This window comes from Plodia interpunctella, chromosome 16 (genome assembly GCF_027563975.2).
Source record: "Plodia interpunctella isolate USDA-ARS_2022_Savannah chromosome 16, ilPloInte3.2, whole genome shotgun sequence".
In the NCBI taxonomy this organism is placed as follows: Eukaryota; Metazoa; Arthropoda; class Insecta; order Lepidoptera; family Pyralidae; genus Plodia; species Plodia interpunctella.
The window spans coordinates 6,871,790-6,884,254 of NC_071309.1; the positions used below are offsets into that span (position 1 = coordinate 6,871,790).

General features: G+C 30.3%; 3 protein-coding genes across 3 annotated transcripts; 2 read left to right on the forward strand and 1 right to left on the reverse strand.

Moving 5' to 3' along the window:
• Window positions 1-1,642: 1,642 nt before the first annotated feature.
• LOC128676627 (uncharacterized protein) lies at window positions 1,643-4,949 on the forward strand. Its single transcript, XM_053756824.1, has 6 exons — window positions 1,643-2,308; window positions 2,464-2,681; window positions 2,963-3,108; window positions 3,224-3,607; window positions 3,970-4,124; window positions 4,455-4,949. The coding sequence occupies exons 1-6, from the start codon at window positions 1,905-1,907 to the stop codon at window positions 4,594-4,596; spliced, it is 1,449 nt and encodes a 482-aa protein (XP_053612799.1). The 5' UTR covers window positions 1,643-1,904; the 3' UTR covers window positions 4,597-4,949.
• A 1,849-nt stretch (window positions 4,950-6,798) lies between these two features.
• On the reverse strand, window positions 6,799-9,314 carry GABPI (beta4GalNAcTB pilot). The gene is made up of 6 exons (XM_053756825.1): window positions 8,817-9,314; window positions 8,043-8,252; window positions 7,755-7,832; window positions 7,362-7,538; window positions 7,092-7,195; window positions 6,799-6,874 (listed from the first exon to the last, which is right to left on the reverse strand). Exons 1-6 carry the CDS (start codon window positions 9,002-9,004, stop codon window positions 6,834-6,836), a joined length of 798 nt encoding a protein of 265 aa, XP_053612800.1. The 5' UTR covers window positions 9,005-9,314; the 3' UTR covers window positions 6,799-6,833.
• A 1,063-nt stretch (window positions 9,315-10,377) lies between these two features.
• Window positions 10,378-12,457, forward strand: PGAP2 (Post-GPI attachment to proteins 2). The gene is made up of 3 exons (XM_053756386.1): window positions 10,378-11,131; window positions 11,389-11,607; window positions 11,930-12,457. Exons 1-3 carry the CDS (start codon window positions 10,720-10,722, stop codon window positions 12,058-12,060), a joined length of 762 nt encoding a protein of 253 aa, XP_053612361.1. The 5' UTR covers window positions 10,378-10,719; the 3' UTR covers window positions 12,061-12,457.
• Window positions 12,458-12,465: the final 8 nt, after the last annotated feature.

Below are 12,465 nucleotides of genomic sequence, written 5' to 3' on the forward strand. Positions count from 1 at the left end.
AACGGATAAACAATATTTATTCTGTTGCTGTTGAGAGGTAGACATTCCTGGTAGTTCAATTCGTTATCATAAAGTCATAAGCTATACCTAATTATTATGATTAAAGTGGTACCTACAAGTATAAAATAGTACATAATGGAAGATTTATTAAATAAAGATATATTTAAGGACAAAGATTTGTGTAAACTATCGCCTGATTATGCCCCGTCAGAAGTCTTGCTTCGAATGGAAATGAGAAGATCAATTGTAAGTTTGGAAAGTGGATAATAGAGAACTTAGAACCTTTCAAAGATAAACAGGCGCATGCGCCTGTTTATCTTTGAATAAAATCGTCAAGTAGGTACTTTAAATAACCTGCCTATGGGCAGGTTATTTAAAGTACCTACTTAACGATTCGTATTTCGAAAATCTGTCACCTCCGACCAGCAGGTGAAAGAAGTTACCATACGTATTTACTCAGATTTAGTTTACAAAGGTATGCGTGCTGGTCGGAGGTGAGAGATTTTCGAAATAACTATGTAAGTAAGTACGTAAATTTCCAATATTGTTTCTACAAAAGACAGTCCCTGAGGTCTCCCTACATCTCCAACACTTGCTACCCTATCTTTATACATAGACTGCAAAAATCAAAAGTATACTATGTAAAACAAATAATTTGCAAATAGTTAAGTACCTACTAACTAGTATTAAACCTATTGCACCGAGTTTATACTTAAGCACCTACCTACCTAATATACTTCAATGACTAAGTATATGCACTTCAACATGTCCCTGGCACAGTTCGTATGGGTAAAGGACTATTGACGCACGCGTAGTAATATCCTAATAAATAATAGGGCAGGAGTCACGGAAGGTTGAAGATGATGATGTATTAGTATTAACTATTAATGATAAGTAGGTATGTACAAAAACTAATTCTATAATATTATAAACAACTCTGTCCTGTCCGGCCATTCTTTTCATCCGTTGTTGCCAGCAATTTCCTTTAGTAAGTAAATAATAGGACCGTGTCGTCGCGAAGCTCGGGATCTGCACTCGTCTTCGGTTGGTCATACTTATACAAATATATTTTTTTATATAATTATAAGATTTATTTATTTTTCAGGTTAAGCATACACACAATCACAGTGTCGTGGCTACTCCTAGCTGGCAAAGGTAGGTAAGACATTTCACTTCCTTTTTACTTTCGACGTATGTAGGTAGGGAAGACAATCAGAGAAAATAAAGGCGTAGTCATACTTATGTAAAAATAGACACGATATAGACACGACGATAATTATCTTTAAGACGTTAATGAAGTTAAGACCCATTTAATTTGTTTGCAATTTGTTCGACTTTAATAAGTTGAAGATGTTTTCAGGAAGTCATTTAAGAAATGTAACGAGCAAGTTATGAATAAGGAAATTGAAAATATTCGAAACAATTATAATATTAATAATTTGAAAAACCAGGTAATATTGAAACGAGACATTAATTTCAATAAATTACATAAAACAGGAGACAAAGGTTTTCTGTTGAACGATTTTGAAGAAATCGCCGAACTTTATTTACCACGAATCCCAAATCACGATGAGTTAGTTATATGTAATAGCGACGAATTTAAAATTAATGTGAAACCTAAACACGAAGAAAATGTGTCAAAAGATGAAAAGGATATAAGAAAAGATGCCAACTTGTCTAACCAGGATTTAAATACAAGTATCAAAAACGATGAATACCATGATAATGAATTTATTAGAATAGAATGCAAATATATACCAGCCTTTAATGAGAATGATGAACATTTAAAGTCTGATTTTGATGCCAATATTAACGAAGATAAACCCGAAACAAAATGTGAAAGCGATACGATAAGAACCCCTCAAGTAAATCCTATCAAAGAAGATCTTCAATCATTACTTGTAATGATGGCCTTGTCATCTAAAGGAACCGAAAACGATGATAAAAATATTTTTTCTCCTAAACGCAGTGATTCAAAAATTGAAGCTGATGATTGTCTTGTATCTGATAATGTTATACATAATTTACCACATATGTTTCAACCTGAAACAAAAGATATAAAACATATTTTGGATATTAAACCATTGAGAGTTTACATAAACAATAGACAAATGGAACTCTTGAAAAAATATGCTAAAAAATGGAAAGATTATGTGAATCACAGAAAAGAAAACATCTCTCAACAAAGACAAGCTGCTTTGAACAACTTTTTTGAGAAACTTTCTAAACGAAAATCGGATACAAATCAAACAGAATCTGCTCAAAAGGCGAAATTCCTCGCACGCGACTATAGCACTTATCAGCACAGGTATGTAAGGTTTATTTTTCTTGGTTTACTTTCTCTATCATGAAATGTATTATCTAGCTAAATAAGACTTAAAGAAGTTTGATATACGACGGTAGTGCCCAACAGTATATCAACAAAATAATTATTGAATGTAAACTTTCAAAATATTTATACAGATACAAAATACAAAAACATATAATAGCTCTGCAAAAAGCGAAGCTAGAAGAACAAAACCGTTTAATAGAAGAACTCAAATACAATAAAATAGTAGAAGCGTCAAAGAAGTCAGTTGAAGACATGAGAGAAGAAATACGAAAAACCTACTACGAAATCGATAGGCAACTGAAACCGAAGATAAAATGTCTGACTAACGAGCTCAAGATAGATATCGAAGGTAAGTCTGTAAAGTTATGATTTTGTTTTGAGTTCACCTTGCGCTTGCGTGTCCTATAAATTCCTGTTTCGATCCACAACCACAAACCACGACACCATTATGTTCGGGAAATTTAGCCATTACAACTGCGAATTCTTTTTGATGTAACAAGAGAATAAAATACTTATAAAACGGAAACAATCATAAGGACATGCCGAGTAAAAAAAGTACTTACCTACACGTAAACAAGTTGAAGAGTTAAAAAGCTAGGTACACTACATTCGATTCAATTTTCTCCACAGAACCCGCCTTAGTGCTGCATTGCTTGAAAGTACCTCAATTTTTACAAAGAATGGAGAAACGGGCGCGTGAACGGGAGGAGAAACATGCTATGATCCGGGAGAGACGTAGGCAGTTAGAAGAGGAACGCATAAGAGTCAAACAACAGGTAAAAGCTACAATATCTAAAACTATTATTCCTTCCAGAAAATAATATTTTAATCATTAAAAGAAATAAATACCTACTTCACGTGAAACTATCTAATCTTCATGAATATTTGCAGACAGAACTCGCAAAAGCAGAAATGGACAAAGAAGAAAAAATGAAGAGAATAATTGAACTTCGAGAAAAAAGAAAAAGAGAAAGGATCGAAGCAATTAGGAGAAAACATCACGCAGATAAGATTAGAGCCTTAATTGTGATGGCGGATTTGCATTACGAGCGGTATCTAATAGTAACATACGGAATCCGGCCGTTTAAAAAGTTGCTAAAAAAGCGAAGAGATAATATGGAAAAGGCGAAAGCTCATTTCACTTTTCAATTGAAGAAGAATATTTTCTTAAACTGGATGTGGTATACAGAAGACATGTGGTTCGAAAGATACTATAAAGCTGATGATTTTCACAGAAAAAAAATTTTAAGAAAAGCTTTAGATGCGTGGAAACAGGTAATGGTTTTAGTAAGTATAAAGTTACATTGTTTTACCATAGTCTTTGGGCTTTTAGCATCTTGGTCGTTTCGTCACTTAGATAATTTTAGCAACTTGGTAATTTTAGCTTCTTGGTCCCATCTTAACGGTCTGGTAGGTTATTCTTTAGTATAAAATAGTATCCCACTTAATATTATTTAAATTCTTGTCACACTTTGCCTACTCAACCAATCTTGAAATTTCATAACTAAACAATTGATAAGAATTTGGAAACGGGAGCCGTGACATTTTCAATAGTATTTTCACGATCAATTTAGTAAGCTCGAAGAAGTTCTCACACTGACAGACTTCCAAAATTTTGCTCGTTTATGTATTTATAGGCACAACATGCATACATACAGAAGAAACAAGTAGCTGATGATTATTATGACTTTTATGTAACGCAACTAGTTTTCCGCCACTTCCGTAGAGGAATAGAAGAGATGAAGAAAGAGAGTGAATTGAAGTTGCAAAAGGCGATATTGTATTATAACAGGTAAGTACATTGCGCTTAGTTATTTTAGAGTCCAGCAAAAAAGTGCGATCTGGTACTAGACATTATATTTATTTAACCAAATCCATTCATAGTGGTTGTGACACACAGATAGACATAACGATTCTATAAGGGTTATGTTTGTTTTTAAACCTTAGAGATACATTATATTACCAATAACTTGCTAAATTATATAGATACGGGATAAATTATTATTATCCTCTTTGCAATGAAAGCAAATAAATTGCAGCAAATTAAGTCTTCGTATATATTTTCCATATTTGACAACAAATACTTTCAAAAAGGCTTAACGACGAAAATATTGTATTACAGCAATTTGCTATTCAAGATCTTAACTTGCTGGAGGACATTACCAGCACTGAACGCTTTGAAACGAGAGCAAGAAGCCAGAAAAGCGAGATGGCGGGAGAAAGTATTACAAGTGGTACCGGATTACGCACCACCAGATGACTAAGTCATAAATGACTGCCACTAGATGACTAAATAAAAGTCACAAAATCATAAGTTACTGCCTAACTAAATAAGTCATAAACGGCTGCCACCGGATGACTAAGTGTTAAAGTCATAAAATACTGCCACAGAATGAATAACCTGGGATGTGGGAATCGTACTTAATACTGTAATAGGTTTATGTCTTCTGTAACTGATTTTAAGTTCATATTACAATGTACGTTTTATGCTAAGCTTTTTTATATATTAACTTGAATTCATTAATACGGTTCAAATAAGCAAATCATATTTTAAATGTAAATATTAAAATATTTTACATAGTTAGATACTTAATTACATAAACTTAATTAGGCTTGGCCACATTGTACAATGTGTAGAAAATAAGACTATTATGTATTGTGTCGTTAATACTTATTGTCCAAATAGTATAAAATAAGTAGTATAATATTTAGTCTGGGAGGCCTTTGCCGAGCAGTGAGATGTCATAGGCTAATAAATAAACAATTTAGAAAAAAATATATAGGTTCTTATTTAAAAAAATAAATAGCCAATACTAGAATAAGTATACATGTATAATATATTCAGCAAATTAATATCGTAGATTTAATAAAATAAAATATACTTATTAAAAATTATTGCAACCTGGAATTGATATTATCCCTGCTAAACATAATAAATACATTTTGTTATGTTCATGGTTTTTACTCCGTTTGTAAAAAAGTGTAAAGCTAAATCTGAAACATCTTATTATCTCTTTTATCAAGTCAGCTATAGCTTATTTTGTATCAATTTGTTTTATGAAAAAATATACATATACAATCTACATTGTACTTTACATAGGTAGTTATAAACAATAATATTAACTTGTTCATTGCGAATTTAACACATTGAATGCTGCCAATTCATGATTTATACGAAAACACGCAGCGTATGTTTTCAGCACCCAATGTTTAAAGTTACAGATTCTTCTAACATGGTACACCATAATACATGTAAACAAGGCTAAAAGTAACAACGAATGAATTCAGTAATATAAAAAGAGTATGAAATTAGCTCCATGGCAAAAATTCTTTTTTAACGTACTTTCAAAATTCGGCCTTTACATTACAGCCTTGCTTGAGACATAATTTTACAGGATTTCTAAAATAAACAAGGAATGTAAAAAGTAATATAAACGACTAATAAAATTTAGACATGATTACACATGTTTATACAGTTTGTAAGAAAAAATACAAATTTTAAAGCTAGTAGAATCCGTAAATAGATTTTAAAATCGAAAATCCATAGTAGAGCCATTTTTATTTTGTTACATTATGACCGAAGAAATTGACAAAAATGAGAGCTTTAAAACTTGTAACCTTGTAACTTGTAACCAACGAGATTATAATTTGCTTACACAGATAATAGGTTTAGACAGCAATACTGAGATAATATTTTTTTAAAATACAAGGAAAACGACCTACTCTTTAAAATGCCTTGTTTATCAAAGTGATTTTAAGTGTTAAATAATACATTTGAGCATCGAATTAAACTACTAGCTATTTGAGTGCTTATTACCTTCCTGTGCAAATATTTAATAAATTAATTACTCACTTGGAAAAATATTTCATAAAGTAAACTACTTACAAAAATATAAATGGTGTTACTAATATTATTACTATAACAGTGTGACTAATATAATCAGACAAGTCTTTTGCATATTCACAACAATAATGTATGGAACAAAATTGAATGAAAAATATTATGCCTGTCAGGTAAGTATTATTTCATAGGATCACTAGTAAAAAACCCACTTTATCTATTAACAAATATGCATTAGATGTGTTTGGTGAAAATTTGTTTATTAAATGTAGCAATAAAAATTTGTGCTTTTGACACTATTACAATACGAGAAATCAATATTTCTTGAATACCGAGAAACATGGTTTTTATAGTTTAATTTCTTCTCAAATCTATGTATAACTCAATTGATTTCATACCTACTAACAAGTGGCACTTTTTTATATAGGTAATTATTGAGCAAATCAGCAAAATTGCGACTAGAAATCTCACAAGAAATACTTTGTATCCTACAAAGTTATATAAAGACGAAAATATCCAAACTGCATCAAGGTTTATCCAAATGTCATTAGTAAAATAGAATTGTCCACATTACAATGTATTGCACTGGATTTTTTATCTATTCATGAGTGGGAACATCTTCTTGTACTTTTTCTTCCTATCATGAAAGAACTCATTTCTTCATACATTAAAAACATGTACCATTTTCTTCCATTGTGATGCTGAAATAAAATTTCAAATGCATTTAAAATATAATGCATAGGCAATACAAGATAGTACTTGCTAGTCACGCAGTGCATCTTGAATCGTCATGATTTAAAAATATATAATATGTATGTTTCTTAAATTATATTGCCACTGTAAAAATTGGCTATGTATTTTATGAATGTAAGTATAACAGAACATATAAATATAAGTTTATTATTATTAAATACATACCACCATACTTTGGAATATAACTCAATAGCTGGTGAAGGAGTACTGAACAAATCACTAATGCATATCCGAGGCTGTAGACGCAAGTCACAAAACACAGGGCTAAGCTGAAAAAAAAAATGTATATATATTTTATCTCAATTATTCATATTTTTACAATTGTAACATTACACACTTACATTGTAAACAAATGACAAACTAACTATTATTAGTTTTAAGAATAAGAACTTTTTACTTGGCATTGTGCATAAATAAATGAAAAAGTTTACTTACTAACAATCATAGTAAACATCCCCACAGTCTTCAGGCATTAAAATAGGACCATAAAATATGTATGGCTGACAGACAGTTGTGAGAGTCAAATTGGATCCAAACAATAAAGTAGCTAAACAAAATATATGCCCCAGAAGAAAGTATCCATAGTTTGGTTTCAGTACACAGCAATCCCACCTGAGAAGCATAATGAAAATGTCATGTTCCTTTAACTTGTAACCTTTAAAACTTCATAGAAATTATAATTATAAATTAATTATTTACTACATGAAATTATGGTATCACAATTGGTACCATATGATTCAAATACAATACCTAATTATAATTTTAGAAAACAATTGAGTTCAGTAACATTAGTTATGTTTAATAATCTTAATATTGTAGGTAACTTACCATATTGAATGAAAATATCCCTCATTAACTTCAATTTCACATATTTTACAATAATGGTAATCGGATGTCAACACCGGGCTGAAAAATACCAAGATCTTTAAGTATATTTTTAAATATAATTTATAACATGCTTTTAATGCTCTGTACTGAACACAATTTCACACCTATTTAAGATAAATCATAATCACAGTATTAATATAAAATAAAAATTTAATATATAAAACCATATACATAAATATTAACAATGTTATTGACATTTTGTAAAAAAAATATAGTTTATCAATTTACCTGTATTCAACCCCTTTTGATGATCCAGTGGCCAGTTCAAAGTCAGCAGTAGACTTCATCTTATAAAAGAAGTGGCAGGTAAATGCAAACAGTAATAGAAATATAATATTCTCAAAATATGTTATTTCCCAAAAATCCATGACTACTAATTCAAACATCAAAAACATGTATAATCCTGATGACAAAGTCCATGAGAAGAAAAAGGGAGATCTGAAAAATATTATAAAAAATTTGACTTCAAAATGAATATTTTTAACTAAGCTACTAATTAGTTAAGTATATTATGAATGTAAGTAGAACAGAATATATATACACATGAGATTCTTACCGCCATACTATATGTGTAATAATTTCTAAGCTAATATGACACTTCTGTCACATGAATTATAGAGATTAAAAGATTATTAATAATTTTTTTTTTTGGCTGCATCTTTCAACCAAGTATTTATATAAATATATGTATACTCATCATTTGTAATAATAGAACTTTGAACAGAACCAAATATATGTGTTTATACATAATGTATTTAAAAAGACTTATGAGATGATTAAGATGAAAATATAGAGTATATCTACTTTCTAAAAATGATCTGGATTTGTTCAAAGGCTGACAATAGCTAGTCAAAGAGAAAATGTAGCAAGCTTAATGGGTACCTTTGAACTGGCTACAAATTGTGGGTGACATTTTTCAACTTCATAAATCTGTTGAATATTCTATTAATGAAGCTTGATTGTAAAATTTTTAAATGAATAAATTTATTAAATGACACTTACCTATTCCTATGACGTGGTCTTGAAATTATATACAACGCTCCCATTCCAATAAATACCATAACAGTTATTGTTACTGCTCTAGATATTGTTGCAATTAACAACATTATAGGTAAAATAACAAATGGAGCCAAAATATACTTATAGGACCGGCCAGTTGAAGATTCGTGGTTTTTCGTAGAAAAGATCATAATTAAATATTTAACAGAAAAAAATAAAACAATAGATAGAAACTAATTGATATTTTATGTTACCTATTATAAACCTACCTACATAACAGTTACTATCACAATCACAACATAAGCGAAAGTAAAAATAACTAAAACGTGAATCAGCTGTATGTACCTATATATAAATACTTCAAGTTAATAATTATATCTGATTTATTTCATAGAAAATAAATTACTTAGTAAATCACAAATCTAACAACAGTTTTAACTTTTTTCCAACTCAACTGCACTTCCTGCTTTGCTTTTTGTCTAGGTCTACCTGCTGTCTGTTTCTTATTCAGCCGTTGATGACTTTGACATTTGGTTTAAAAAAAATTGAAAAAAAAACGTTCAAGCGCGTAGCGCGACCCATGGATTTAGTAAGTAGGTACTTCGACGGCGCAACCACCGCTTAAATTATAGATTAAGAAATGCCCCACGCGCCATGCAATCTCTGCATTCGGCCTGTTAGAAAAAAGTTTAAACATACTCTAAGCTAAAATATGTTTTGTCACTATCGCACTTTATAAAATTTGAAATTGACAGAAAGAGAGAAAACATATTTCTTGATGTATATTTTAAGTTATATCATTTACTTCTATCAGCTGCCTAGGCTACATGTGTTCCTTAGTTACCCACCTAAACCGGGGACCTTCTAAATAATAAACAATAGGTAGGTAGGTATAGGCTCAGCAGTTCCAAATCTTAGTAGTAGGTACTTACCTACCTACTAAGCTACCTACCAAGGAATAGAGCATATTACGCAAAGCTCAGTTTTCAATATTGTTGCAGATTTACGACCAAAAATACCTTCTACGCAATCGTGGTGCGAGTTTAAAGGAAAAGGGAAGGATTTAATGGATTATCCTGAAAATATTATCACTATTTTAGCATTATTTGGTCAACTGTGGTTATAAACTGATATAAACTTGATTTTGACTGAAGATCTTATCTGTATGAATTGCATATTTTAATAATTCTTCACGTGTGAAGTGTTTCGAGCTTCTTTTCGACCGTTTACTGGCTCGAAAATTTTACAGCGTGAGGCGTATTCCATAGTTTTCGAAGTTTTTTATCTTATGGAAAACGTTTTTTTCCCAATATTTCGGATTGTTGTATTTTCACAAACGAATGCTTACTTATTGAAATGATTAATAAAGTACTATAAAATAAACGTTTTAATCGACATTTCAAAAGGCGGCAAAGCTTTTGTGTACCTAACATACATTGCTGTACTCTGGCGGAATAAATGTGCAGTAATACTCCCTATTAGTAGGTACCCTGTATCCATTACCTACCTAATATATTGTGTCAACTTCAAACAAGCAAGAGAAAGATTTAGTGTCAACTGTCAATGTCAATACGGTAAATTTGGAATGGAATTGGGACTTCGATTCGACTGGGCTGGGTGGAAAAATAAATAAATAAAAAGAAATAGAAAATGCTACGACGACAGTACGAATAACTACGAAGGAAAATATCAATAATATCAACTAAATTGATGTGCAATTCATAATTATTACTAATATCTACTTTTGAGTGTAAAATATGATTAGTCAAATAATGGGTATAGAGGCCTAAAGAGTTGTGGTGGATGGTGAAAATATCTTCAATTCGTAAACATCGTGCCTTTCACATTACCTAGGATAATAAGTCTTGTCGAGTAAGCTCTACAGAACTATTGGCGGTACTCTTCAATGTATATCCCATTGCACAATGCTACAGCAAAGAGATTTTATTTTAAGATTGCAGTTACTAAACTGTCTGTTATTACAGTATCACTTCCCTTGTTCTCCTTTTTGACTTGTGTCTTAATAACAATGTATAAGGACTTTGATAGAGCGAATAAAACTCATTGTAACATTCCAAATATTTTTCCTTCAATATCTGCATCCATAGGAAACTATGAACCACAAATAACTATATGGAAAACAGCTATTTACATACATGCGCCAATAAGATTTATGTTAATATATTTACGATGGGATTATTATAGAAGCATTATGAGAGATGATTGTATAACAATAGTTAAATTAGCAGTGAGCCTAAATATAATTGAGAATATAATGCTGTTAGGGTTGACACATTGGACTTCTTCTCTTCATTACTGTAAGTAAACTATGAAAGAATTAGAAAGTACAATTATACATGTACCTATAAAGGTTTTTATGCCATTGCTGGAATACCTACTTTTTTATATTTATTATTGGGAGTCACAGAATTTGGCTAAATAAGGTTTTATGAGAAATGTATGTAAAGACTTCCCATTTCAGAAGGTACCATTAATAAAACATATATAAATGAAAAACATTAAAAAAGTAATAGTAGTCACAATTTTATTCCATTAAAAATTTTTTTCTTTACAGCATATCACGAAAAGTGTTTTAAAACATTTATAGCTTCATCATTATTTTATATGATTTTAATATGTATATTGCTAACAAAATGTCGAAGAAGACCAAATATTTCATCAATAGAAAAATATTCTTTGAAACTGAAATGGAGGCTTTTTTTCATTAATGCCAGCACATTTGCAATGGCGGCCTATTTCTTTTTACGACACAACAGTCTCTGCGAGCCATATGGTAAGTCAATTACCAACTACAGGTAATTGGGTTAAATTCTCATCTACATTAGACATATTTGCATACTACATTAGTTGTACAATTTGCAGACAAAAGGCAGGTTTTGTCTGCTAATTTAAAATGATATCAACAATTTTTCAGTTGTAAGATTATGGATTTATAATATCCCTGTATTTGTATAATCTATAATCTGTAACTTTTTGAAAGAAATGTACATTGTAATACTAAAAATAAAAACTGAAAACATTTTAAAATCTGGTTCTTGAACATGAATCTGAATACTCTTGAACATGTTAATAATGTAGTTTATTTTTTTTTTCAGTATACTCCATATTTTCATTCTCAGAATATATGGTAGTGGTGAGCAACATACTATACCACTTCACAACAGTCTATGACCTTCATTCGCATTTTATATCAATCTCAAGACATGGAATCAGTATAGAAAAATGAAATAATTGATGCTCACCAGAAAAAAATTACAACTTAACAATACAGTTAATGGATTTATTACATGACATTTTTAAGAATGTTTATATAAAAATTAGTATAATCAACCACATATCAAGTTACCCTGTGTGGATTCTATGCAACCATAAATATGGGTGAATTTGTAATGATTTAGAGTAGTTTGATGTGCTGTTGACTGTACCTAAATAAAACCTTGAAATTTTGATTCAGATAAAGAACTGTGTGTGATTGTTAGCAAAGAATAATATAGTGATAATTCCATAATTTATTATCATCTATTAATTATCATCGATTTTATATACCACTTATATATAGTTGCTCTTTGTATACAGTTAAGGTTGTTATACTAATCAAATAAATATTTTTATTGAATTATAAATGTTCCTT

Coding starts and splice junctions, on each gene's coding strand:
- PGAP2 (XM_053756386.1), top strand. CDS start 10,720: ATGTATATCCCATTGCACAATGCTACAGCAAAGAGATTTTATTTTAAG. Junction 11,132..11,388: donor GACTTCTTCTCTTCATTACT/GTAAGTAAACTA, acceptor TTTTCTTTACAG/CATATCACGAAAAGTGTTTT. Junction 11,608..11,929: donor CAGTCTCTGCGAGCCATATG/GTAAGTCAATTA, acceptor TTTTTTTTTCAG/TATACTCCATATTTTCATTC.
- GABPI (XM_053756825.1), bottom strand. CDS start 9,004: ATGATCTTTTCTACGAAAAACCACGAATCTTCAACTGGCCGGTCCTAT. Junction 8,253..8,816: donor AGACCACGTCATAGGAATAG/GTAAGTGTCATT, acceptor AATATTTTTCAG/ATCTCCCTTTTTCTTCTCAT. Junction 7,833..8,042: donor TCAAAAGGGGTTGAATACAG/GTAAATTGATAA, acceptor GGTATTTTTCAG/CCCGGTGTTGACATCCGATT.
- LOC128676627 (XM_053756824.1), top strand. CDS start 1,905: ATGATGGCCTTGTCATCTAAAGGAACCGAAAACGATGATAAAAATATT. Junction 3,109..3,223: donor GCATAAGAGTCAAACAACAG/GTAAAAGCTACA, acceptor GAATATTTGCAG/ACAGAACTCGCAAAAGCAGA. Junction 4,125..4,454: donor GCGATATTGTATTATAACAG/GTAAGTACATTG, acceptor ATTGTATTACAG/CAATTTGCTATTCAAGATCT.